Raw genomic sequence first — 20,785 nt, 5'->3', positions numbered from 1 at the left:
CCAAAACAAATGTCCATTGACAGTTAAAGAGAAAAAAGAAGAGGGACACCTGGGTGGCTCAGTCGGTTGGGCATCCTTCCGACTTCAGCTCAGGTCATGATCTCATGGTTTGTGAGTTCGAGCCCCGCATCGGGCTCCGTGCTAACAGCTCAGAGCCCGGAGCCTGCTTTGGATTCTGTGTCTCCCTGTCTCTCTGCCCCTCCCCATTCACACTCTGTCTCCCTCTCAAAAAAAAAAAAAAAAAAAAAAAAAAAAAAAAAAAAAAAAATATATATATATATATATATATATATATATATATATATAAAGAAAAAAAAAGAAAATTGTGGGATAGCCATACAGCAGAACTTACACAACATTGGTGGGGGGCGGGGGGGACTATTGAAAACAACAGTCAACAGTGTGGCTGAGATATTGATGAGTGAAAGAATCAGTCACAAAAAGGTACAATACAATTATATTTACATGAGGTTTAAATTATAGAGAGAGGGGCGCCTGGGTGGCTCAGTTGGTTAAGCAGCTGACTTCAGCTCAGGTCATGATCTCGCGGTCTGTGAGTTTGAGCCCCGCATAGGGCTCTGTGCTGACAGCCTAGGGCCTGGAGCCTGCTTTGGATTCTGTGTCTCCCTCTGTCTCTGCTCCTCCCCTGCTTGTGCTCCTGCTTGTGCTCTATCTCTCTCTGTCTCTCAAAAATAAATAAATGTTAAAAAAAAAAATTAAGTTATAGAGAAAACATGTGCAAGCAGGGGAGAGGCAGGAGAGGGAGAGAGAATCTTAAGCAGGTCCCACAATCATTATGGAGCCTGACTCAGGGCTTGATCTCATGACCCTGGGATCATGACCTGAGCCAAAATCAAGAGTCAGATGCTCAACCAACCAAGCTACCCACGTGCCCCTGTTTACATGAGGTTTAAAAACAGGCCAACGCAGTCTTTTGGAATTGAAATCAGAAAAAGTGGAGGCGCCTGGGTGGCTCATTTGGTTGGGCGACCAACTTTGACTCAGGTCATGATCTCATGGGTTGTGAGTTTGAGCCTTGCATTGGGCTCTGTGGGGACAGCTCAGAGACAGAGTCTGCTTTGGATTCTGTGTGTCCCTCTCTTTCTGCCCTCCCCTTCTCTCTCTCTCTCTCTTTCTCAAAAATACACATTTACAAAAGAAAAGAAACAAAAAGTGGTTACCCTCCCTGGGGATTAATGGCTGATAGGAAGCATTTTGGGGAGCTCTCTCTGGGTTGCTGGTTATACTGCTACGAATACATGTAAAAATCCACTGATCTGTAACCTTAAGGCTTGTGTACTTTGTGTAATTTATGTCTTATATGTATTAAAACAACAACAAAAAATGGTGGCCTCTACATGACAAAGGGGGAAACGGAGTCACCAAATGGCCAATGCTGTCACACAATGCTTCTCAGATTCACCCGGAGAGACTTGGAGTCTGATTGTTTGGAGACTCAATTGGGATCCTATCATTGCTAAACTGTTTGATTAAAATCTGAAGTTTGCCACAGAATCATGATGGAATGCTCAATCCTTCAAAACACTTAGCATTGAGTCTAGGTCCCGCCTTCTGGTTTTTCCTTGCCAACACCCACAGCTGGCATGTATTTGGCCAGGATCCACCTCTCTGCGTCACACTCAGGGAACTCTTTCCCGGAGGAAGCTCCCATTTACAATCTGAACTTTCTAGTTTCACCCCTTGTACCTCTCAGGGGCCATGGAACAATTTCCCTAGAATGAACATAATGGGATGAGAAATTGTATGGACTCCCAACTTTGAGTTGCCATCCCAGCTCTGGCGTCCACTTGCTGTGTGACCAACATTTCACTTAACCTCTCTGGGCTTCAGTGTTCTCTGCAAAACGGTAGGGCTGAGTTTGAGACACTAAAGGACCTTTGAAATTCCAGTCTCCCCTACATAAGATCCATTAGTGATGCTTTCAGTGTCCTGGTTGTCATCCGTAACTGCTTCCACGTGCTTAGGTCGCTTGGGGGGGGGGGGGGGGGGGGGGGGGCGGTGACAGGTTCAATGTTTTGGTCTTTGTCGCCCCCACGAGGCCCACGAGAGCGCCTTGCTGCAGCAGGTGCCCAATAAAAATAAGATTTGTCGCCTCTAAAGGGAACGAAGGGACGGACTACTTCGATCTGGTTTGCTCACTTTTATCCCCAGAAGCTGACATGAGGAGACACTTGACAAATATTTGGTGAGCGATTGATCGAACAAAAGGCGTTTGGAACCTTTCCTTGGAGGGCGTGTGTTTCCGCCCAGACGGTTTTCATGTGAACACCGCTCCCCTCCTTTCCGGTCTGAGTCGATAGCTCCATGCTCCTAAAAGACAGCTGGGCCGCCTCCCGAGAACCTGGGAGCACCCCTCTCCCTTCCCCGGAGCAGGGGCCCCGAAGCATAAGGACACCGGTAGGAATCGGTTGATAGATGCAGGAGGCCCGTGTGAGTCCTGGCAGCGCGGAGAAGTGGTACAGTTAGCCTAGCGTTTGGCGCACAGAGGGCCAAGGAAACCACCCCCCCCCCCCCCCCAGCCCCTTGTCAAGATGGGGGGTTTAAGGACTAGAGGATGGAGGATGACATGGGTAAGCCAAGACTGGGGGGGTGCAGAGAAGGTCTTTGGTCACCACAACCCTTAGCTTAATTCTCTGTGCCTTCACTTAATGCAGTTTTTTCCTCCTTTAGCTTCTCCTCTGGATTCAGTGATGCCCATGGCTTTGTTTTCATCACGGAGGCTTATGTCCTCAACCAGTACCCGTCCCCTGAGTTTGCACCCCACCCCCCCCCCTCCTCCTCCTCCTCCTCCTCCTCCACACCCTTCTCCCCTCTCTCCAGGCTTTCAGGCTCGTTTCCTGCTCTGAGTCAAGGCCAGTACCTGTTCAGTGACCAGAAGGACATACCATACACCTACATATACACAGTGGGAGTGGAGAAGCCTGGTGACAGCCTGGAAGTAAGGGAGCTGACTCCCACCTGGTTTTCAGCTATCCTAAGTGCCTGCAGGTTTTCAAGAATGCTCTCTGTCTCCAGGCTCATGGCCTCTTCCTCTTGGGTGTCTGGAACTTCATCTGTGAGGCTCCTGGCAAGGTCTTCAAGTAATCAGGCTTCCTATAAGTGTTCCTTCTGCCGCTGGTGGTTCAGGATTACTAGGGAGCAGGCGAAGCACATCCTGGTGCATTAGGGGAAGCTGAGTCTCTATTATTGACAGGGACAGAAAACTGATGCCTTTGTCTTCAAATTTTTAATTAAATCCTAGTCAGTGAACATACAGTGCAATCTTGGTTTCAGGAGTAGAATTTAGTGATTCATCACTTACATACAACACCCAGTGCTCATCCCAACAAGTGCCCTCCTTAATGCCCATCACCCATCTAACCCATCCCCCCCCCACCCTCAATTTGTTCCCTATTGTTAAGAGTCTCTTGTGGTTTGTTTCCCTTTCTCTTCTCCCCACCCCTCTCATATGCTCATCTGTATTTTCTTAAATTCCACATATGAGTGAAGTCATATGGTACTTGTCTTTCTCTGAGTTATTTCACTTGGCATAATACACTCTAGCTCCAGTCATGTCATTGCAAATGGCAAGATTTCAATCTTTTTTTTTGTTTTATGTTTATTTATTTTGAGAGAGAGAAAGAGAGAGCACGAGCCGGAGAGGGACAGAGAGAGGGAGAGAGAATCCCAAGCGAGCTCTGGGCTGATAGTACAGAGCCCAAGCGGGGCTTGATCTCATGAACCATGAGATCATGACTTGAGCTGAAATCAAGAGCCGGATGCTTAGCCAGTTGAGCCATCGAGGTGCCCCTCACTTTTTTTTTTTTTTTTTTTGATGGCTGAGTAATATTCTGTTGTGTGTATATATGTATGTATGTATATATATACATACATACATATATACACATACATATATACACACCAAATCTTTTCTCGTCCTCCAACAGTGGGTATACGGACTCTCCCCATAGCTTGGGTATTGTTGATAATGCTGCTATAAATATTGGGGTGCATGTGCCCCTTCACATCTGTATTTCTGTGTTCTTTGGGTAAATACCTAGTAGTGCAGTTGCCAGGTCATAGGGTAGCTCTATTTTTAATTTTTTGAGGAACATCCATACTGTTTTCCAGAGTAGCTGCACCAATTTGCATTCCCACCAATAGTGTTAGAGGGTTCCCTCTCTCCACATCCTTGCCAACACCTGTTGTTTCCTGAGTTGTTAATTTTAGTCATTCTGACAGGTGTGAGGTGGTATCTCAGTGTGGTTTTGATTTGTATTTCCTTGATGATGCGTGATGTTGAGCATCTTTCATGTGTCTGTTAGCCATCTGGATGTCTTCTTTGGAAAAGTGCCTATTCATGTCTTCTGCCCATTTCTTCACTGGATTATCTGTTTTTTGGGTGTTGAGTTTGATACATTCTTTATAGATTTTGGATACTAACCTTTTACCAAATATGTCATTTGCAAATGTCTTTCTCCCATTCCATAGGCTGCCTTTTAGTTTTGATGATTGTTTCTTAAAACTGATGTCTTCAGTGAGCAGTGTGCCGGGAATCTTTCCCCAGCTCTTCCACATCCAGCTTGAGAGATGTCAGTTGCAGAGCTTGGCTCTGGCATCTCTACTAGAAAAGGCAGCATCCTTTTCTGGATTGTTCTATCCCAAACTGAATGATCTCCAACCTTGAGGTGTGCTGGCCGTCTATAGGTAGTGAAAGCAGGAGAAATAATGAAAAAGATGCTTTCACCTCGTAAGGTGATGAATTATCTTTTTCCCATAGGCCTCACCCAAGAGGGAGGGACCCTGGGTTTTAACTCTGTACTGGGCGCGATTTATGACAGGGGAGTTCACTCTCTGGCTTCAATAATCCCTCTGTAAATCACCAATGAATTCTCTACTCCCTGTCCTCAACCAGATGGTAATGTTTTGCCAAATCTGTTAGGACATCTATTTTATTGTCTTGGTCTTTGTTTCTTCCTCTCAGTTTTGAAACTGGGAAAGTCCTGGGACCCATCCCAAACCAGAGCAAGTGGGTCACCTATTCTGTCCTCACTTGTGCCCCCACACCCAAGGAGTCATTTACTTATTGATTTCCATGAGGTACTCCCCACATGTCTTGTGGGTGTAGGAAGCAGCTCAGGATGCAAAGGGAGATGGGCCAAGTCCCCCCAGGGTTCTGGTGTGCTTGCAAACCTGTAAGAATGCACTCCACGCCACCAGCACATGTCTCACGCTCGGTATTCTGGCCTTAAGTGTGTAGCCCCTGTGTAAAGACCTTCAAGCGCTCCAGCAACCTCTGCCAGCACTGACTCACCCAGCTGGGGTGGGACTGCAGGCCCCCTCTGCCCACCCCTGACCTTCCCAGGAGGTGGCCCAGCAGATCCGGGAGTATTCCTCAGGGAAGGGCTTCCCTGCTGGCTGTGCGGGTGGAGGCCCAGAGTTCAGGTGTGCTCTAGATCTGGGGGTCGTTTGCCTCCAGCGCTCCAGACCTATGGAGGAGCTGGCATTACCCTAACTGGCCCTGAGAAGCGTGTGACCCAGGGCCAGTGACGACCTCTCTCCGGCCTTGGTTTTACCAGCTGCACAGGGGGAATACTATTTTCTTACCGTGTGAGGTGTTAAGTGTCAAGGCCTGGGTTTCCTCAGCCGCCGCGGGGCATGAATAGTTCCGGCCCTCGGTCTTTGCTGTGCGGCAACATAGACACTAACACCCCTTTTCTCAGGCCGTTTCCCACTGCGCCGCCGGAACCGTTGTTTGGGGAGATCATTTCCGGTCGGGGCGGATTTCCGGGGCGCCATCCGGCCACATGGCGGCGGGAGCGGGCCCGGCGCTGCCGGCGCGTCCCCCCCCCGCGCGGCGGGCAGTTTTGGGGGGGCCCCCGGAGCTCGTCCCACCGTGCGGGGCGCCGGGCGGTGCCGAGGAACCTGTGGGGCACCGGATGGCGCGCGGCCGGGCTCGGGGCGCCGGGCCCGGGGCCGCGGGCCGCACAGGCTCAGAGGCGGTGAGTTGCGAAGGGAGAACTCTCCGAACTCCGTCCGTCCTGCCCCAGGTTCGGCGCCCTGAGGTCGGCCTGCCCCGGCTCTCCTCGGGGTGGCCCCCGCCGCTCAGCGGGTTCCCTCCTCTTCCTGCGCCCCCGGCGGCCTCGGACCCTCTCGGACCGCCGGGGTGCGCCCTACGCGAGCACAGGGAGGAGCCCCCCAAGCCAGAGCCCAGGCCCCGCCAGCGTGATCCGGCTCTTCCAGAGCTGCGCGCACCCGAGGAGCCACGGCGCGTCAGAGCCTTCGTCGCGCACCCGCTCGGGCGGCGTCGCGCTCGCTCGCCCGGCTCTGTCGGCTCTGTCGGCGAGTGTGAAGGATGCCCGGCAGCCGGCCCCGTACGTCCGGGACGACTGGGCCGGAAGGAACTTCCGGGACGGTGGAGAGGCCACGGAAGCTCCATAGCACCTCTTGTTTTTGGTACAGATGGTAGAGGCTTGCTGTGTGACCTGAGCCTCAGTTTCCAAATTCCTGAAATACGGAATGGCTTGTGGCCCCCAGCCAGCTCTGGTCAGGGGTGACAGGCGGGAGCCTCTTGTTGGATCCCGGACTCCGCCACAACCCCCCTTTGTCGCCTGGGATCGATCACTGTCCCGCTCAGGAACTCAGTTTCCCAATCTGTAAATGGGATGGAAGTCTCATAGGCGAGCTACAAGTGTGAGGTACCGTTCAAAGGCAGCACGTACTGCTCCATTCCTTATTTGTGGCAACTCATGGGGCCTGCTGAGACAGGCTCAAATCAGTGTGAATTTTGAGTCTTCTTAAGTTGCTGGGGTCGGGCTGGAACCCAAATGGTGTAGGGACATTTCCTTTGTGGGTGTGAGTTCTTGGCCAGAGAGCTTTCTTAGGCACACCTCCCTCTGCTTGGGAGGTTGGAAGCATCCTGGAACTCATCGTTGCAGCCCACACTGTCGACTACACCAGGGTAGGATGGCTGGGCCAAGGCTCGGAGCAGTGGGTCGGGGCAGGAGATGTGGCATTGTTAGGATCCTGCCCAATGGAGCGGTGAGGGTTTGGGCGACTTAACGGTCTTGGGGCGTGGGACAGAGTGGCCCCAATGGCAGTGAGCCTTGGAAATTGAGAAGCCTTGTGAGGGAGGGTGTGGGGACCTGGGATGGGGTGCCGAGAGGAGGGCAGGAAGCCTGGTGAGTGGATTGCTAAGACCCAAATTGGCCCAGAGGCACAGGCTCGGCAGTCACTTTATTCCTAAAGGGGAGAAGGGCTTGTCGCGAGGGAATGCAAGATAACGTGGAATGGATGGTAGACGTTGAGAAGAGATTGGTCCAGGAACAGCTCCTGCAGGAGGCAGGGCTCAGACTGTAGGCTGGGGAGGGAAGTGGGGATGCTGGACACCGGGTGTGAGTGCCGGCTCTGTCACTTGGGCTGGAGACCTGATGTAAGCCTCTTGCCCTTCCTGAGGCTCAGTGGAGGGTCTGCCTGACCGGATTACTAAGAGGATTTAGCAAGGCCCCATATGTGCTGTGTGAATGGAAGTTTGGGGACACGAGGAATCGGTTGCAGATGAAGTGGGAGAGATTGCTGAGCGCCAGGGATTTACTTGCTAGCAGAAGGGGGGTGAAAATGCCAGACAGTCAGCACCAGCAGAGACACAACGTTCCAAAGTGTGAAGCGTGGACCAAGAATGGTTCGGTGCGGCTGACTGGTCAGGGTGGCTGGGGCACACGGGGAGAGGCCTGGAATGCCGGGTGGAGCCAGGGAAGGTCCCGAGCAGACGAGGTATAAGAAGTCTCCTGGAGCTGACAAGCAGGGCGTATAGGAGGTCAGGACGCACAGGATTCTGGAAGACCGAGGAGGAGGCTGCCAGCAGAGGGAAGGGGAAGAGTTCTAGGTCAAGAAAACACATGAGCCTTTGCACCGGGAGCCACAAAAGTTCGGGGTCTGGTCGGAGGGCTGCGAGGTGCTGTGTGCGGTTGGAGCTCTGGAGGGTGAGGTGAGGCGGCTGGGCCACTTCATGAAGGGCCTCAAATGCCAGCGTGAGGGATGTGGTCACACAAGTTTGACCTCAAACACAGCAAAGCTTCCATGAAGAAATATCTGAGCAGAGACCAGAAAGGGTCCATCCTCGTGGGGGGCTAAAAATAACACTCCAGAGAGAAAGAACAGCAAACAAAGGTCCTGGACATGGGAGAGGCTGGGGGCTGCACTGTGCTTGATGGGTTTCTGGGTTTTCTGAGTGCAGTGAGGGGGCTTTAAATCAGGGGATGACATGATTCTGTAGGTTTAAAGAATATATATTGTTGCACTATTGCCATAAAAAGAGGGTGCTGGAGGAGGCAGAGGGTGGGTGGGGGGCTTTCACTGTAAGCAGGGGGCAAACTGGTTTGCAGTGCTGTAGTGGTGGTGGTGGTGGGGAGGTGTGAACTCCTTGCAGACAATGGTCATGAGCTCTGACTGGTGGAGTCAGGCAGAAGCAGGAACTGTCCTGAGGACAGTATGAACCCAGGCCAATCACATGATCTTGCCCAGCTTCAGTTACCCCATCTATGAAAGGCATCTTCACAACCCCTACCTCGTAGGTCTGCTCTGAGGATGCAGTACACTTAGCAAAGGCCAGCGCCGCAGTCCTGGCTCAGTAAATGTTGGTCATTGTCATTTCCAGGGATGGGCGTGGGGTGGGGTGGTGCGGTTCTCATGGACGCAGGTACTATATGGGTCTAAAACTCAGAAAGGCGATCTGGGCAGGAGACTCATTGGGTGGTTGTCTGTGTAGACCAGAATCAGTGTTGCCCTGGGGGACATTTGGCATGTCTGCCCTCACAAGAGGGGGGTGGGAATGAGGGAGGGGGCTACTGGCTTTTGGAGGGCAGAGGCCAGGCATGTTGGCCTGCAATGCAGAAGACAGCCCCTGACACCAAAGGATGATCCAGCCCCCAAATATCAGTAGTGTTGAGAAACTCTGGTGTAGATAGACAGTGTTGTTGCTCTTTGAACCAGGCATGCCCTCAGTTCAGGGTCTCCACTGTCCCTACTGCCTGGCTCCTTGTGAAATCACAAGGGGAAGAATCTCCAGGACAGTGCTGTCCCCTAGAAACAGAATGTGAGCCACATTAAAAATCGTGAAAAGAAACAGGTGAGATCAATTTTAATAACATACCTTACTTAAACCAGTATGTCCAAAGTATTCTCATGTCCAAATGTAATCAATATAAAAGTCATTTGTGCAAGAGTTGATAATCTTTTCTTTTGGAACTAGGTCTTCAGAATTTGTTGGGTGCCTTGCATTTATTTACAGCACACCTCAATTCAGCCCGGACACTTGTCAAGCCTCCAAAAGCTATGTGTCGCAGGTGGCTGCTGTTTTGGACAGCACAGTTCTAGAGGGTCTTTAATTTTAGCCTAATATCACAAATGTTGGGGCATTTGGGGGTTTCTGGAAGGTTTTCTGAAGAATACTTTCTCAGTTCCAGCTTATTGCCACACCTAGACATTTTTTTTTTTCCAAGTGTGCCTGGAATTATGAATTTGTGTGTACATTTTCTGGCTTCTTAAATGTTGCCCCCAGTAAAACACTGAAAAGTAGCATGTGGTCCAAACCGAATACTACTGTGAGTCCTTTCTGGCCCTCTGGTCTCCAGTTTCCAACTGGTTGAGGGTAGCTCAGGGGCTGCCCCATACTAGGCAGCCACTAGCCACGTGTGGTTATTTAGATGTAAATTAAGAGAAATACCGTTTAAAATTCAGGTCTTCAGCCACAATGGCCACACCAAGGGCACAGTAGCTCCACTCGGCTAGTGTCTGTCCCATTGGGCAGCGCGAAGGTCAGGAATTTCTTTTTTGATAGCTCTGCCGCTTCCCACCTCCTTCAGGTCCTGGGGCTGGGCACAGCAATAACACCCCTTTCTCCACTGTGCCCTACCCCGCCCTGCTGCTGCTGTCCCCTGTCTCCCGCACCGCTTCCCTGCTCTTTGACAATTCCCTGCATAACTGTAGGACGAGCTGTGGGTGCCCCACATGCGGCTATCGTGCCACCACATGAAGCTCCAGATGCGGCCTGTGCTGCCTGGCCCCTCTCCGTGGCGACGCGCACATGCACCGGGGCCCTGCAGCCCGGCCTCGATTTCCCCCTTGGCACCAGGCTTTGTTCAGGCGCCATCCATCCTCAACTTCCCTTCAACTTGACGCGAAGAGCCACCTTTCTCCAACTCCACATTCAGCAACTTCTGGCCTTCTGGCTCTCGGTTTCCCCATCTGCCCAGTGGGGAATGCCCCAGCTCCTCATCTCTGTCACTGGTGACATCTGGTCTTCTGTGGGCCTCGGTTTCCCCCATTTGGTGGGTGGGAGAGTAGTGGCTTGTGCCATATTCTGATGGCTGGCCTGTGGACCTCGGTCTCCCTGTTTACCCGATGGACAGAAACCCCCTCCTTCCACTCCCTGCATCACCGGGCCGGGGGCGCAGGCGGGACGGCCCAGTGGCAACAAGACAGACCTGGGCGCGCCCCTTCAGGGACATCGGGCAAAGACAGACCGCCTAGACGGTTTATGAGTTGATCTCTGTCGCAGCAGCCGGACAGTTCCTGTCGGGTGCGGAGGGGAGCCGGGGCAGGGGCGGGGCTGTCTCCGTGGAGCCCGCGCCCTCCGCCCGCAGCCGCGGGGCTCATGACAAGCGGGCCGTGGGAGCCGCCGGCTCACGGCCAGCGGAACCTTCGTTGCGGCGTGCGCGTTTCCGGAGGGTGCCCTTTTCCAGCGACGCCGCCGCCCCTCGCGCCCCCGCGCCCGCGCCCCCCGCGCCCGCGTCCCCGGCGCCGCCGGCCCGGAGCTCCCGGAAGTCTCGGTCCCGCCGCCGCCGGCACTCGCGAGGGGAAGCCCGGGCCGCCCGGGACCTCGGCCCGCTCCTCCGGTCCCGAGAGGCCGCCGCATCGGGTACGGGGGCCGGGACGGAGGGAGGAGCCTGGCTCCGGGACGGCGCGAGGCTGGGGGAGGGGCAGGCGCGCCGGGGGTGGGGTGGAGTGGGGGTGGGGCGCGGCCGGGAAGGAGCCCGGGGCGGGGGGACCGGAGGGAGAGAGGGGCCCCGAGGGTGCGGCGACGAGGGGGACGGAGGGCCTGAGCGCTGGGGCTACAGAGGAGCGGGCTGCAGGGATGGAGTAACAGAGGTGCCAGATGCTCACGGAGAGGAGGGGGAAGGGGGCTCGGGGGCCCAGGTCAGAGCAGCGGGGAGTAGGAGGAGGCCCTGAAGGGTAAAGACAGAACAAACAAGGATGGGGCGTGGGGGTGGGGGGTTAGATGGTAGCAGGGTTCAGGGTGTGGGGCGCACAGGAGGCAGGCGGTCGAGGCGTCCTAGGGATGTGTACACGAACTGCAGACAATGGGTTAGGCAGGGGTGAGGGCGTTGAGACTTGGGGGTGGGGGGGATTAAGTGCAGGACCGTAGAGAAGCCCAGAGTGGAAGGCGGGGAACTGTGTTAGTGGCGTTCTGGACCCGCACCAAGAAAGGGAGCGAAGCGAGGCCACGGGCGTGTCCAGAGGTGGGCAGGCCTTCCAGGGACCCTGGTGCCCCCACCTGGGCCTGGGAAGAGGAGAGAGGACCCGTTAGAAATAAAAGAGGCCACGGAGGTGTGAAGACAGGAGGCCGACTTGGAGACCGGCAGGCTGTGGGGGAGTTGCGGGGAAGGCAAGGGGCGGGATGGAGGCCTCTGGTGCGGCTCGGGGGCTGAGAGGAAGCTGCAGGAGGAGAGAGGCAGGGATGTGCCCGGCCCAGTTGGAGGTGTCCTGGAAGCGGCTTGATGGAACACGCGGTCTGGCCTAGAGTCGGTTTCTGTTTTGCAGGAGAGGTAGGTCAGTGGTGCAGAGGGCATGACAAGCAGTAATAATGGGGACACTTCCTCCAGGAAGCGGCGATTTTAATTTCTCTCCCCTCCACTGCTCCCAGCTGACACCCCAGATGCTGCTGCTGCCGCCTCGGCCGCCCCACCCTCGGTCCTCCTCCCCAGAGGCCATGGACCCACCGCCCCCCAAGGCTCCCCCTTTCCCCAAGACGGAAGGCCCTTCCTCCACTCCATCCTCGGCGGCAGGGCCCCGACCCCCGCGGCTCGGCCGCCACCTGCTCATCGACGCCAACGGGGTCCCCTACACTTACACGGTGCAGCTGGAGGAGGAGCCCCGGGGCCCGCCCCAGCGCGAGGCGGCGCCGGGAGAACCCGGCCCGCGCAAGGGCTACAGCTGCCCGGAGTGCGCTCGTGTCTTTGCCAGCCCTCTGCGGCTGCAGAGCCACCGCGTGTCGCACTCGGACCTCAAGCCCTTCACGTGTGGCGCCTGCGGCAAGGCCTTCAAGCGCTCCAGCCACCTGTCGCGGCACCGCGCCACGCACCGCGCGCGCGCAGGCCCGCCGCACACCTGCCCGCTGTGCCCGCGCCGCTTCCAGGACGCCGCCGAGCTGGCGCAGCACGTGCGCCTGCACTGAGGCCCCGACCCGGGCCCCCAGGCCTCGCGAGCCACACAGCGTCGCTCCCACACACGCTCCCTGCCTCTCTGAGGTTACTGCCTTACCCTGGGCCTCAGTTTCTCCATCTGTCCAAGGGGAGAAAAAACCGTTCCTTCCTTACCTTCCTGTCTAGCTGTGTGATGTAGACCAAGTCGTTGCCCTTCCCTGGGCCTGGGAGCCAGCCTCTGAGCTGGGTTCCGGCCCAGCTGTGCTGTGTGAGCCTCTGCAAGTGACGCGACCTCTCTGAGGCTTGGGCTTCCGCTCCTCCGAGGCGGTGAACGGTTGTCTGCGCGGAAGATTTGACAAAAGAGCACGGCGCGGTCTGGCTCGTTTCTGTATATCCCCCTTCCCACCCACAACCCTCACCCCTTACTCAATAAACATTCCACACTCCACTTTAGGGCTTTTATTTGCGTGTGTGTGTGGAGGGGCGGCGGATGGGCGGCAGGGTGGGAGGGGGCGGCCCGGACCGTTAGCACCCGGGAACCTTCCTCTCGGCGTGTGTTTCTGGCCGGATCCGTTTCCCGAAGGCCCCAGGCGCCCCGCCCCCACCTTCCTCCCCTGGACCCTCTTCTCTGGGCCCCGGTCCTCTCTCCTGTTACCGGTGCTACCAGCTCCCGGGGGACACCCAGAGGCTCCCGCCCCGCCATCACTTGCGACCACGGGGGTAGCCCGGGGCCGTTCCGGAGTCGCCCGGACCCGAGAAGCTGCTGCACCGGGTACGGGGGCCGGGAGGCGGGAGGGAGCAGGGAGCGGGCCGCGGAGAGGGGCGGGGCCAGGAGCGGGGACCTGTGCGCCGAACGGGGCGGGGCCGCCGCGGGGGCTCGGGAGGGCATGGCCGCGAGCTCGCCGAGAAAGGCTCGGAGGCCGGGCCGCGGGCCGGGGGTGGAGCCCTAGAGAGCGCTAGGATCTAGAGAGAACCTGGGCGGCGGGGGGGGGGGGGGGGGGGGGGGGGGGGGGGGGGCAGGCAGTGGATGGGCGTGGACTGGAGAGAATCTGCCGGTAGCCGAGCTAGGAAGGGAGGGGGGCTCAGGGGTGTCCAGGGAGGTTGTTGGACGGTGGGTCAGGACCTGGGGGCCTTAGAGCTTAGGCGAATACAGAATGGGTAGAAAACACTCCTGGGCGGAGTGATAGGATGGGCTAACACCCAGACCTGGGTCAGGAGCGTAGAGAAGGAGAGACCTGCAGGTCTACGGGGTGTGGGGTGGGGGGGAGTAGAGAAGCCCTGCGGGTGGCCGGAGTAGAGGGGCACCTAGTGACCGGAGGAGGGTACGACTAGGGAAGTTAGAGCGAGAACCTGCTTGTGCCTGTGTTTACAGTGGGTGATGGAACAGGACAGAAGAGCCTTTCCTACGACGGAGACGGTAGAAGGTTCACAGAAGGTCGTAGAGTCCAGGGCAGAAGGACTGGAGAAGTGACGGAGGCTGGGGGGTGCAGAAGTTCTGGGCAGGGCACACAGAAGGTGAAGGAACGGAGCTGGTGCCCCTGAGCTTCCCTCGTCTGTGTTATCTCATCCTCTCTCCCGTCCCCCAGGCCTCAGCCACCCCTCCGGATGCTGGTGTTGCCTTCGCCCCCCTGCCCGCAGCCCCTGGCGCTTCCCTCCGCAGAGGCCATGGAGGCCCCTCCTTCTCGGACAGGCAGGTCCCCAGAGCCCGGACCTTCCTCCTCCACAGGACCTCCCCAGCCTTCCTCCCCTCCGAGGCCCAACCACTACCTGCTTATTGACACCCAGGGCATCCCGTACACCGTGCTGGTGGACCAGGAGTCTGAGAGAGAGCCCGGGGCAGATGGGGCTTCAGCTCAGAAAAAGTGCTACAGCTGCCCCGTGTGCTCCCGGGTCTTCGAGTACATGTCATACCTGCAGCGACACAGCATCACCCACTCGGAGGTGAAGCCCTTCGAGTGTGACACCTGTGGGAAGGCATTCAAGCGGGCCAGCCACCTGGCTCGGCACCACTCCATTCACCGGGCTGGTGGCGGGCGACCCCATGGCTGCCCGCTCTGCCCTCGACGCTTCCGTGAGGCTGGTGAGCTGGCCCAGCACAGCCGGGTCCACTCGGGGGAGCGCCCGTTTCAGTGCCCACACTGCCCGCGCCGATTTATGGAGCAGAACACCCTGCAGAAGCACACTCGGTGGAAGCACCCATGAGCCGGGCTGCCGGGTACCCCAGGTGCCATGGGGTTCTGGGGGGAGCCCGGACTCTTGTGGCCCTCAGACACGTGGCCAGTGCGGAAGGCTGGGTTGCAGTCCTGGACACAGACACAGACACACTTCCTGCAAAGGCCAAGCCCTGCCTGAAGGAGGAGCCCCCGAGTAGCCTTTGGATACTTTGGAGATAAAGGTGGAAAGGAGACCTTACCTTCCTAGGGTGGAGCCCTCCGGCCTCAGGCTGAGCCTGACCAGGTGCCCAGGAGACAGTGCTATGTGTGAAAATCCTCCAGCCTGAAAATCGTGGTTGGGAGCCATCAAGCATCTGCATCAGCTTCCTGATGCCCCCTTGTTGATGCTGGGGGAAGGGGCCCCAGACCTGCCTCGCAACCCCCAGCCAGGACTTGAGACTGGACACCCAATAAACACCTTTCCCATTTTGAGCACTTGAGATTTGTTTTTGGGCACAGCGGTTTGGCCTGCCTGCTGCCCAGCAGGGAGACTCAGCAAGTGCCTGGCCCACCTCTTCTTGGGCAGAAGAACAAATCGGCCATGTCTACTCTCCGGAGAGGGAAAGAGCTTCCCACTGCCTGACCTCAAATAACACTAACAGCGCCCCGGATCTTGAGCGTCGCCTGTGGCCAGGTGCTGGGCTGAGCATTTCACCTGGGTCATCCCAAGTGCATCCGCACAGTGCTTGGCTTGGCTGGCTGGGGATGGGAAGGTTGGCCTTCTGCACTGGGATCAGTCCTAGCTTGACCCCTCACAATGGGTGTCATCTAGGTAGAGTGTTGTTAAACCTTTTTTTCCTTAAAGCTAGGATCTCCTGTAAGAAACACATTTTATATGGCAACCCAGTAAACATACACAAAATAATATGTGCAACAAAAGTTCAGCAGTACTTAAATCTCTGCCACATGCAATTAACTTTTTTCCTTTTTGCTAATTCCATTCTACTATATTGAATTCCCTGCCCATGAACCTGTAGTTTGCAAAATACCTATCTAGGGCAGGTAACTCCCCCTGGACGTTTTGACCTAGGCTACAGTTTATCTATGATGTGAAGCAGGTAGGAGAGGAGTGTGGCCACAGCTTTCTAAATGGTGCAGACCTTTAAATTCTCCTTCTGCAAGGTTACAGCCCTGGTCTCATAGAGCTGGCCAAAATTCCAGTAGCAAAAAAAAAAAAAAAAAAGAAAAAAAATGAAAAGTCCAGTAGCAACTGGTGACTGGGAGGAGAGGCTGGGAGCCGAATAAACATCTGCCTTCTTAATGAATTTTCTTTGCGCGTCTGTTTTGTGCCAGGCACTGTGCTGGGCCTCATTTCTTCTTCCGACCTCTTTTTGGGTGGAAGAACAAATTAGCCATCTCCACTCCCCAGAGAGGGAAAGAGCCTCCCACTGTCTGACCTCAAATAACACTAACAGCGCCCCGCTGTTGGGCCTAGACTATGGCCAGGCCCTGGGCTGAGCGTTTTGCCAGCACCCTATCAGTACATCCTCACAACGAACCTAAAAGGGATCATAATCTCCCCACTTTGCAGGTGAGTAAACTGAGTGGGGTTTGGGGGAGGAGCGGCCAAGATTGGGTGGGAATGTTCCAAAACCAGCTCGTAATCACTACCACAGTGCTAGTGGTGGTGGTGTTCCAGATCCCCGCCCCCCTCCCCCTTTCCCCCCTCCCCCCTCCTCCCGGCCTGGGAACCGTGTGGTCGGGCTGTAATGGTGGTGCACACACGGTGGGAGAAGTGGCGGGCTAGGGGATCCATATGGCCAGTTCCCAAGGTTTCGTTTAAAAGGATTCTCCCGGCGCTTCAACTTTCCTGGTTGTCTCCTTCCCTTTCCCGGGCCCCACTCCGTGCTTCGCCATCCACTCCGGGGACCCCGGAGCCTGCTGCTCTCCAGGAATTGGGAGTTTCTTGACGTTCCCTGCCCGGGCTTCGCGGAGGGAGGGGTAGCGCGACAAGGGGCCGTCGCGCAAGTGCAGCCCGGACCTTTGCCGCAAACGGCGGGCCTCACCTGGGGCCGGAGACTCCCGCAGAAGCGCAACGACCCGCGGACCGAGCGAGCGCCGGCGTCCCTGCCCGCCCCTCCGACTCGCCACCCCGCCCCTACACTCGGGGCCTCTGCCGCCCCGCCCGTGGCGGGTGGGCGCTTCCCTCCACTCCCCGCGACACTTTGCAGACGCTCCCCGGCGCCGGGCATGGGCGCCGCCGCCGTCGGTCCCCTGGCCGGATTCCGCGCGCGGGTGGGTGAGCGCGAGGCCTGGCCCCTCCGACCCCGGGCACCTGCGGGCGGGGGGATGGTGGCCACATCAGCACCCGCGGCCTAGCGCATCTCCCGCTGGGACCCCCTGGCAACATCGCTCCCCCTCCCACCCGGGGGACAAAGGGCGGGGGCGGGGGCGCATCCCCACGCGTGACCTTCCCCCGCACTGCGCACGCGCCCCGCCCCCTCCACCACGGGGGAGGGGCCCTGTTCGCCCACACGAGTGCGGGGGAGGGGCGTGGGAAGGCGCTCGCGTGGGCCGGACCCCCACCCTATGCCTGGAAGTTGGGGCACGGTCTCCTCCCCCCCGCACCTCTCGCCTCTTTTGGCCCCGAGGTGACCCGTGATGAGGGTCCCACCCATTCAGGCCAGGATGTGTCCGCTCTGTCGACCCCGCGGGGAACCCACTCCTCCTTCCCTCAGTAGCCCGGGGTCTGGGTCCCCAGCCCCCTCATTCCCTGGGAGCCCTGGAGTTTGAAACCCCGGGTGTCCCCGCTCGGTCCTGAGGGTATGGGTCCCCTCCTCCCTCAGACCCAGGAGTCCCAGCCTTCAGCACCCCCATTTCCCCAGCCCTAAGGAGTTGGGCCCCACCTCCCGCGGGATGTCCCTCCATCTGTGGCTGCCGTTTCTGTCCAGTGCCCCTGAGGCGCTTAGCTGCCCGGGTCCGCCGGAGGTCGCGCCATGAATGACCGAAACAGCCGGAGGAGGACACGTGAGGAAGCTGGGACCCTGCCCCGACCCTGGTCCCACTGCTGCCCTACCCATCCCTGCCCTTTCCTCCCCAGGGCTGCTGTGGTTGGGGGCTGGTCCGAGGCGCCTGGGGCCTTCCCTGGGGTGACCCCTGGCCTCTCCCCTCCAGTGAAGAAAGACGATGAGGCCTTCGAGATCTCCATCCCCTTCGATGAGACGCCCCACCTAGACCCACAGATCTTTTACAGTCTGAGCCCCTCTCGGGGAAACTTCGAGGGTGAGCTGGGGGGCAGGCTCGGAGGGACCCCAGGCAGCTGGGGTGCAGGGCCCTTGAGGCCTGGGGTGTGACCAAGCCTCCCCGCTGTCCCTAGAGCCTCCGGAAGCCGCGTCCCCAACTGTGGCCCTGATGAATGGGGTCAGGGCCCAGCTGCATATGGCCCTGGAAAGGAACTCCTGGCTACAGAAACGCATCGAGGACCTGGAGGAAGAGAGGGATTTCTTGCGTTGTCAGCTGGACAAATTTATCTCCTCTGCCCGCATGGATGCAGGTGAGGTGCCTGATGATCTAGTCCCTTGTCCCATCCCCAGGCCCTGACACCCAGCTCCGGCCCTTCCTGGGGATCTGGGACCCTCCTCACCTACACCCTTCCTTTTGGTGGCCCAGTGGGGAGCTGGCATCGTTATCTCCTCCTTACTTCGTGGTGGTCTCCAGGACCCCAAGCCCAGCTTCCTTCATGCTCGATTCCTGCTTCTGCTGATGGGCAAGACCCTGTGGCCATCCCTTGCCCCAGATAGTCGGGGCTTTCCTTTCCCAAAATTTAGCTCCTATTTTTGGAGAGGACAACTTCTGTTCCCTTCCTCATGATGTTCAGCTCCTGACTGGCTTCCTCGCAGGACCCCGCATTCCCCTGTGATTCACACCTGACACTTTGGGCAAGGGGTCTGTTCCCCCCCCCCCCCCCAACACCTGTGTTATTGAGGATCTCTCTGGTTGGAACTCCCTGTGGCCTGGGTTGCTGATGGGAACCTATCTAGGATGTTTGGCCCAAGGGCCTCTGGATTTTCTTGGTGAGAACCCCAATACCGGATGTCCCCCCAGCCCACCTTGTGGCGGTGGCCCCTGCATCAGAGCCTCAGATGCTCACACTGTCCAGGTGAAGGTGGGTGCCTGACTTTCCCAGCGCACTAGACCCAGAGCCTGGGGTTTCTCTCAGGGTCTGAAACCTCTTCCCCAGCCAGGGTCTTGCTTCTTGGATTTCTAGAGTCTACTCTTCCGGAGGTCCCACAGAGACTCTCCTGAGGTCCTGTCTTGGTCTTCTCAGTTCCTCCTCCAGACTTCTTGCTGTCAAGTTGGAGTCAGAGGAGCATGAACCCATGCCCCACTCAAGATCTCTGCCCCCAAATCCAACCGCCTGCACTGTACTCAGCCATCTTGGTGGAGACTGCAACATCTATATGCACTGTCTCTTTGGGGATTCCAGCCCTGGTTGAGGCCCCCCCTCTCCTGTGGACCTGTGTGTGGTGTGACATCTGTCTCCACCTTGCAGATGGACTTCCTGCCTCCTCTCCCCTGTTCTGGAAGTTCATGTGTATGTGTCCCTCTCTCTCTACCTCTCTCCAGAGGACCACTGCCGGGTGAAGCCTGGGCCCAGGCGGGCTGAAGGGGATGGCCGGGGTGGGGCTGGGGGTGAGGCCTCAGACCCTGAGTCTGCGGCCTCCTCGCTCAGCGGAGCATCTGAAGAAGGCGGTGCTGTGGAGAGGAAGAGGCAGAAGCAGAAGGGAAGTGCTGGCCGGAGGCGCTTCGGGAAGCCCAAGGCCCGGGAGAGGCAGCGGGGTGAGCAAGGAGCAGGGATGGGGGGAGGGGCCTGCTGTGATGCCCCGGGAGGCCCTCCCTTCTCCCCTAGCCTGGTTGTCCCAGCCTGCCCGTGGGGTCCTGCTCTGCAGTCCCTCCTCACAGGCTTTGCCTCCTGGGGTCACCCTGCCCTGAGCCTCAGGCTTCTCATCAGTGACATGGGGAGGGGAGAAGGCTCCTCCTTTTTCCCTGGTGCCACTGTCTCACCATGGCTCCCAGCTGCTCCTCGTCCTGATTCCCGTTTTGTTCTGTAGTTCTTCCTGTATTGGGCTCCCCACCTGCCCTTGCCCCATCTGCCTCCTGTGTCCACCTCTGTCCCTCTCATGTCTGTCTCTGTGCCCCGGCCCGGCCCTGCAGTAAAGGATGCAGACGGTGTCCTTTGCCGATACAAGAAGATCCTGGGCACCTTCCAGAAGCTGAAGAGCATGTCTCGGGCCTTCGAGCACCACCGAGTAGATCGCAACACGGTGGCGCTGACCACACCCATCGCAGAGCTTCTCATCGTAGCCCCGGAGAAGCTGGCCGAGGTGGGCGAGTTCGACCCCTCCAAGGAGCGCCTGCTCGAGTACTCGCGCCGCTGCTTCCTGGCCCTGGACGACGAAACCCTTAAGAAGGTGCAGGCCCTCAAGAAGAGCAAGCTGCTGCTTCCCATCACCTACCGCTTCAAGCGGTGATTCTGCCCCACCTGGCCCGGGACACGCCCTTCGGCCCCCACGTCCCTCCCTCCTCTGCCCCTCGTGGCAGTGGCAAGCGTGTGCATGAGTGGTGTGCTCCTCCAGAGGGCCTGGGGGGTGGGCGGCGTGTTTCTGCGTGCGCCTCCCCTCGTCCTGCAGATCCCCACTCCTGCCCCGGGTCCCTTGTATATAGATCTGACTCCCTCCTTGCCTCTCACGTTCCTAGCATCCTCCCCTTCCTCTGCATCCCCTGGGGAGGAGTTCCAGTTAGCCAGTCTCCCAAGAGCTACTGCCCAGGGGGTCGGTGTCTGCGCTTTCCTGAACGTGGGCACTCCTCCCCCGTGAGCTGCACCGTCCTGCCCTCACCGGGCCCTTCCTCGTGGAGGAGGGGGTGGGAGGACTGCGAGACTCTCTGCGGGGCCGGGCCCTGTACATACCCCGTGTCAACCCTCAGCCCCGAGGAGAGGCTGGCCCACTCTGCCAGGAGCTCCCCATCCGCATCCCGGACTGCCCCGAGTCTACGTGAGAAAGAATTATTCAGAGAATTTAAATTAAAGAGAGAAGATAAAATTTGGAATAAAGGAGGCCCGGTCTCTTCTTGGAGGGGGTGGCCGTTGCCTCGGAGACCGTGACGGGGGCTCCGGGGAGCTACGAGGAGCGGGCGGTCAGGCAGGAACCC

At 57.7% G+C, this 20,785-nt stretch overlaps 3 protein-coding genes across 8 annotated transcripts; all 3 read left to right on the top strand.

Annotated features, from left to right (window-relative positions):
- Positions 1–10,444: 10,444 nt before the first annotated feature.
- ZNF580 (zinc finger protein 580) lies at positions 10,445–12,870 on the top strand. The gene is given in 5 exon segments (XM_042919797.1): positions 10,445–10,751; positions 10,754–10,813; positions 10,816–10,857; positions 10,860–10,918; positions 11,924–12,870. Coding segments are annotated over 5 exon segments (789 nt in total). The 5' UTR covers positions 10,445–10,654; the 3' UTR covers positions 12,455–12,870.
- Positions 12,871–12,926: 56 nt separating this feature from the next.
- ZNF581 (zinc finger protein 581) lies at positions 12,927–15,067 on the top strand. The gene is made up of 2 exons (XM_042920496.1): positions 12,927–13,194; positions 14,009–15,067. The coding sequence occupies exon 2, from the start codon at positions 14,028–14,030 to the stop codon at positions 14,622–14,624; it is 597 nt and encodes a 198-aa protein (XP_042776430.1). The 5' UTR covers positions 12,927–13,194; positions 14,009–14,027; the 3' UTR covers positions 14,625–15,067.
- A 1,507-nt stretch (positions 15,068–16,574) lies between these two features.
- On the top strand, positions 16,575–20,154 carry CCDC106 (coiled-coil domain containing 106). 6 transcript variants are annotated; one of them, XM_042919760.1, is made up of 6 exons: positions 16,575–16,870; positions 17,527–17,602; positions 17,750–17,857; positions 17,954–18,128; positions 19,308–19,414; positions 19,790–20,154. In XM_042919760.1, exons 2-6 carry the CDS (start codon positions 17,572–17,574, stop codon positions 20,104–20,106), a joined length of 738 nt encoding a protein of 245 aa, XP_042775694.1. In that variant the 5' UTR covers positions 16,575–16,870; positions 17,527–17,571; the 3' UTR covers positions 20,107–20,154. The 6 variants fall into 6 exon arrangements, with proteins under 6 accessions (XP_042775694.1, XP_042775689.1, XP_042775691.1 ...); XM_042919755.1 differs by having other exon boundaries at positions 17,952–18,128; positions 19,202–19,414; XM_042919757.1 differs by having other exon boundaries at positions 17,461–17,602; positions 17,952–18,128; positions 19,202–19,414.
- Positions 20,155–20,785: the final 631 nt, after the last annotated feature.

The sequence above is a fragment of the Panthera leo genome, chromosome E2, assembly GCF_018350215.1.
Source record: "Panthera leo isolate Ple1 chromosome E2, P.leo_Ple1_pat1.1, whole genome shotgun sequence".
NCBI classification, from domain to species: Eukaryota; Metazoa; Chordata; class Mammalia; order Carnivora; family Felidae; genus Panthera; species Panthera leo.
The sequence above is the reverse complement of the archived record's forward strand: the minus strand, read 5'-3'. Positions and strand labels throughout refer to the sequence as shown.